Source organism: Gastrolobium bilobum, unplaced genomic scaffold, assembly GCF_033153095.1.
Source record: "Gastrolobium bilobum isolate Gb01-03AN ecotype WA unplaced genomic scaffold, APGP_CSIRO_Gbil_v1 utg7917, whole genome shotgun sequence".
Lineage (NCBI taxonomy): Eukaryota > Viridiplantae > Streptophyta > Magnoliopsida > Fabales > Fabaceae > Gastrolobium > Gastrolobium bilobum.
In genome coordinates, this window is record NW_026898898.1 from 629,843 (window position 1) to 636,221 (window position 6,379).

The 6,379-nt window shown below is 31.2% G+C and overlaps 1 protein-coding gene across 1 annotated transcript; it reads right to left on the reverse strand.

Moving 5' to 3' along the window:
* Positions 1–2,203: 2,203 nt before the first annotated feature.
* LOC133285185 (THO complex subunit 4B-like) lies at positions 2,204–4,585 on the reverse strand. The gene is made up of 4 exons (XM_061482372.1): positions 4,374–4,585; positions 4,136–4,249; positions 3,150–3,403; positions 2,204–2,743 (listed from the first exon to the last, which is right to left on the reverse strand). Exons 1-4 carry the CDS (start codon positions 4,515–4,517, stop codon positions 2,479–2,481), a joined length of 777 nt encoding a protein of 258 aa, XP_061338356.1. The 5' UTR covers positions 4,518–4,585; the 3' UTR covers positions 2,204–2,478.
* Between the last annotated feature and the right edge of the window lie 1,794 nt (positions 4,586–6,379).

Consider the following 6,379-nt stretch of genomic DNA (forward strand, 5'->3'; position numbering starts at 1 on the left):
TAAATATGATTGATTAAAAAAGGATATAATTTCATTTGAAAAATATGTATCATTTTGAAGGACACAGTAGTGTCATTCTAAGTGAGAGAAAGAGATAAATCATAGGAAAGTGAATATGTGGGAAAAGTTTTAAAGGTGTGGGTTCTATCTCTTTGTGAGAGTGAAAGGATATAAGGTGTGTTATTTAAAATGACTCATTTTTTTTCCAATTTCATTTTATTTTAAGTGAAATGATAGTATTTTGGTTTATATTTATTGGATTTTTATATTTTTTTTTCTTTTATATAATATTCTCTCTTTCTTTCTCTTGGGAGAAGAGAGAATGTAAATAGCTAACACATATATTAAAATATAATTATTTTATTTAAAATGACACAAAATTATATTTTTTAAAATGATGATCTAAACTAAATGAACAATGATATGGATATCTTATTAGTTTAATCTTTAAGCTAATTAAACAATGATGTGGAGATCTTATTAGTTTAATCGATAGGCCAAAAAATAACTTGCATTGTTTCTAAATATTTAATCGGTATAACTAGTATAGTAATTTAGAATAATCGATGTTATTTGGATGGTGTGGAGTAAATGGAAATTACTTAGTTTAAGTTTAAAATCTAAAAATTTAGTATAAACATAAGCGAGGGCTACATTATATGACATCATAGTTAACTCAGAATTTGTTTTTTTCACTTTGAAAGCACATCTTGCGTTGCTTCAAAAAGAACCGAGTCTTGCATTGAATTAGTGTTAATGCACATAAAAAATAGCCATGATCCACTGTTTAAAAAATTGACTTTGGAGTATTCAAACGTAAATCTTTCCGACGCACAACTAAACCAAACAAGCACCGACTCTAATATAGCTACAATTCAGAACTTGCTAATCCTTGGATTCAAATAGAAAATCAATGCAAATCTTAGTTGGAATGTGTTTTTGAGCTTAAGTTTATGGCTAATGTAACCAGAATAGCACACTATCTCCACGTCCATTATAAAGCTTACCTGTTCCATGATAGGCAAGCTATTTCAACCTAGGTGAAAGAAACCTAAGACCTGACCTTAGTAAAACACAGGGACTGAGTTTGATTTCCCGTAAAACACCTGCACCCCTTTTTTTCAATTCCCGAATTCCCCCTCCCAGGACCAAAAAATATAAAATGAAAGAGACCTCGAGAACCATTCTTGGCCAAGAACAAGAACAATTCCAAAGGGTAGCTATCGTCTACCCAAATCAGTCTTAAGAACAAGGAATAGAGTGCAGCTAAGCAGACTCACACCGTAATTAGATTTCTAAGCTCAAGAAAACTGACAATTTTGATTTCATTCAATTCCCTTTGTCACATTAATTTCATTAAGCAACTGTAGAGACCCTTGCATGTACAGAACATGCAATTCAGTAATCCAAATCCCCATGCTAAAACATTATACTGAAAACAAAGAAACCTCTAACATAACAGAAAGTGCACAACTTCGAGAGCGATAGCATTAACGTCATTTCTTTAATGAATTTGTTTTTTCTGCAGTTGATATGCAGATTTTGCAGCAAACACACAAAAAGGGACCTACTGATTTTATTTTAAAAAAAAAAAAATACAAAGATTTGACGCTGTATCCTGGTAAATGTGTGCTGCAGAAGAACTCTTTTAGCAGCAACATGAGAAGTATAATTGCCTTCTTTAATTGGTATAAACCATAAAAAACTTGCCACTAGCTACCGAAACTGTTTATTCGTATATTAGAACTGAGGGTCAACATAAAAGTGTGTGAAGCTCATATAGAGTCATATCAAGAGAAGAGAAAGACAGAGAAAACATGAGTTCCACACATTTTTATGTGTGTGTATGAGATAAAATTATTATCTCTTACAACATGAGAAACATTAATCCATATATATATATATATATATATACACTCTTACAACCTCAACTATATACTCCGAGGAGTACAAATACTTGAGAGTGAGGTTGTAAGAGTTGTAAAAGTACCACATTTCCAAAAAATTGACAATGTGATACATTTCCACAAAATGACAATGTATTGAGCTACTGATTATCATTAGCCATCCAAGCAACATGTCATGGGAATTTTGATTCTTTAGCGCGAAAAATATCCATGGATCTGTACTGTATCTCCAATGAGGTAACTAAATCTGTTGAAACACACACATATATTTCCAAAAAATGACAATGTATTGAGCTACTGATTATCATTAGCCATCCAAGCAACATGTCATGGGAATTTTGATTCTTTAGTGCGAAAAATATCCATGGATCTGTATCTCCAATGAGGTAACTGAATCTGTTGAAAGTTTTGAAACTGAGATGTACAAATAGCAAACTAACATATACAGAAGTAAAATCTTAGAACTAAAATTAGAAATGGGAACCCCAGACATATTTCCGTTATCCTACACCCCATGCTTTTATGACCTATGTATTCAGAATAGGAGTCATTCTAGCTAACAATCATGATCTCACTTTCCGTTTTCTTCATTTATCTGCATAGCTTCTAAGTGATACCTCTCTAAATCAGCATCAAGATCTCTAACAGAGACCTTTCCAATATGGCCCTTCACTTCTCCGAGGAATCTTGGACGGCGATGATACCTCTCCAAGTCATGATCAAGGTCTCTAAAAGATACCTTTTGAACATGATCCTTCTCTTTTCCATGGCCCCTTGGAAGGTAGCCACGAGCAAAGCCAATGTGGAACCTGCTTCCTCCAACCCTTCCTCGTTCGCTGTGAGCAGAAAATAGTATGAAACTTGTATTTAATAGTAACAGAGAAGGTACTTAAGAAACGGGACATGGAGGAGAAAACCTGACTAAGTATAAGAACAATTCACATGGCATCACCATTGCTATATATCAGGGAAAGGGACTCAACACTCCAGATATATTTAATACCTTATCCATGAACGAACAATCATATATTCATAACCTCAGAACAGGTAACTATTTAAATTACCGAATTCTACTCGTACATAAACATATCTTGTGATTTCATGAAACAAGTGCAAAGTTTAACAATGATTATAGAGTATTTCTAAGGATACTATACATTCACAACTCAGACTAGATGAATGAAAAAATTTATAGAACATTAGATTAAGAAGCTCGTAAGATCAGGAATCAGAATTTCACACCTTCCTAGGACATTATTTGGTCTTCCCAGTAAGCTATTTTGACAAAGAGGCGTGACAGCAGAACTAACCAATCTTGTTCCAACAAGCTCAATTTGCAATGATTTTCCATCAAGCCTCATATTGTTGTATTTCTTGATGGCTGTTAAAGCATCAGACCGCCTTGTAAAGACAACTTCTGCTGTTCCCTTTGATCTCCCACTCTTGTCATAATGAATGGAGTACCTTTTCAACTCACCCTCTTCCGAGAACAGCAGCTGAGAAAGGCAGGCAAGAGGATTAAACTCTTTTACATTATTGGACTGACACATAAAATAAGGTTACATATTTTTATTTTTTTTGGATGTGTAACATTAGTGGTTGGGGTGAGATGGGACTTGGGTACAGATCATAGTTTCAAATTATTGTAATGTCTCCTTGATGTACCCCAAACAAGGGGGAAAAAAAAACTGGGATGTGGCCCAAATTAAAAAAACCAGATCGACGGGGTTGTGATCAGAAATGATATTTAATTTAAAAAAGATAATGAAACCAATTGAACACTTAGCAAACAGTACCATGTAGCAACATTCTATGCACCAAGAGGTACAAAGTAAACTATATGTTCTAGACACCAGTCCGCAGACATAAACTTCCAACAATGCACTTAAATATGCGCAATGGCCAAGCATGATGTATTAATTTTCAAAATTTTCATCTGTCAGTGCTTCTTTAAGCTGTTTCCAGATGAAAAATATAAGCCAAAACTAGTACCACACCACCACTAAGGCAAGGCCTGATATGGGAAACTTGAACTGAAGTCTCAATTGAAAGAACACAAATGAATCAAAATTGAACATTCCTCACTAAAAACAGCTCTTATAAGCCCACCAACAAAGAGAAATGGATCATAACACATTTAGAGTAAACTCTGAAAATAAATGAATTTCATATGAGTAGATAATAACAATAATAATAATTATTATTATCATTATTAAAATTAATAATACCTTAATATCTTGGTTGGAAACCCCATAATCCAAGTTAGATATATAGAGTTTTGTGCCACTCTCAGCTGCAGCACCATCCAAAACCATTTCCGGAACCACGTTAGCTTGCCTTCCCTGTCATTGTTTCATCTCCAAATCAAAACGATGAACACTAAGACTAAGACCATGTTTGGTTCATCATCATAATAATAATCATGATAAAACAAAAAAATAAATAAGAAACGAAACCCTAAATCACCTGAGGGATTGCGTACGGCGTCGTTCTGGCCAGGTTGTGAAGAGTGAAGCGGCGGTCCGGTCCGGGACCATATTCTCGGCGGCGAGGTGCGGCGGCGGAGCTCTTGATAATGTAGTCGAGTGACATGTCGAGACCGGTTGCCATTGTCGCCGGAGAAATGGGAGAGAGAGTAGGGTTTTACGAAGAAAGAGTGTGTGAATGTGATCTGAGAAGTGCATATGTGTGCTGAATAGTAGAAGAAGCATAGAAATAAACGAATAAATGTTTGTTATTTTAAATTACACAGTTTTATATGTTATTTTTAATGAAATTATGTTATTTTGATAAATTTTTATATTCTCTCTTCTCTATTTTTTTATTTCTAATTTTATAAATTAGAGAAAATGATAAAATACACTAAAATAACATAGTTTTATTAAAAATAATATAAAATTATATTATTTAAAATGACAAACATTAAACTAAAAATAAATAGAAGCAGCAATTTAAAAATAAATAAATAAGCTATCCAAAAAACAAATAAAAACAAATAAATAAATAAAATAGAATATCATGCATATTTATTTTATTTATTTATCTTCAATATTGTTAAATTAAAAATTTTAATCTAATAATATTAAAGATAAATATATAAAATAAACATGATATCTCATCTTAAATAAAAATATAATTATAGAAAAACAAAAAATATTTAATTATTATGAAAGGAAGATAACTCGAAGTGCGATAATAATTTATTTCCAAGAGTAAGATTGATTAAAATTAACGTTTGGGAGACTCCTCTGTGGGCTCTGTTATTTTAACAGTTAACGTCATCACGAAAACTTTGTCTCACCTTCTTAAATTACCATTTCAATGTCACCATTTTATAATTACTTATTTATAAGCCCGGATATTTAATTAATGAATTTAATATTTCTTATTTTGTAAGAGATACAATTATTTTTACACATATATAAAAGTGTATAGGATCCATATTTTTTTTCTCTTCACATGTTCTCACATAGTCATAGGTCTTACATATTTTTATATGTATGTAAGAAATAATTTTATCCTTATAACATGAAAAACATCACACCCTTAATAAATATACTCAAGTTAATGGTTTGTTAACCCGTTTAAAATTAGGGAAACATAGCTCTCGTGTTATAATTAATACTATATATTACATATAGTATATAATTATAATTTTAAAAGTTACTTTTTTTCCTCTCTACTAAGAGATTGTCGGCTAATTGACAAAAAGAAAAATTAATTTTAATATTATAATTATGTATTATTGATAATACATAATGTTAATTGGTTGTTGAAGAAGTTTCTTCTCTTCTCTTACAACATGAGAAATTAGGAATCCTTAAAATTAACTATTGTTTGCATGTCCTGTTTAACCCCCATACTAAATGGAGCTAAGCCTAAACGGGTGGAGTTAACCCGTTTCACACATTAGATGGAGAAAAAATTCAATGCACGGGGAGCACTTAACTCAGTGTTTTCTTTTAATAAATAGAAAAGGTTTTTAAAATTTAAAGGAAAATATAAAACAAAAAGGTGAAAAGGGAAAAAATTCTCTATTTAATAAAAAAAACAACATCAAATTCGGCGCTCCAGGTATCCTTAAGAAATAACAATTAAAAATTATTGATAAATAACCATAAAATCCCTATACTAAAAACAACCACGATATCATAACAACTTCTTGTTAAAAAAGATCAAAATACTAGTATAATTTTAATGGATTAATTTATTAACTTATATGTTCAAATCTCAAACTATATTAATTATGCTGAAAATGAATATCTTATGTGTTATTTTATATGATCATATTACATGAAAAAATTATAATCATACAAAAATAAATAATAATAATAATTTTATAACTATTTATTTATTTTGTATGGTTATAATTCTTCACTTTTATATATTTATGATTAATGGTGAAGCCACGTTGGCTCCTGCCAATAAAATGTAGCATCTAAAAATAATAAATTTAATATTTAGCTCCGGAT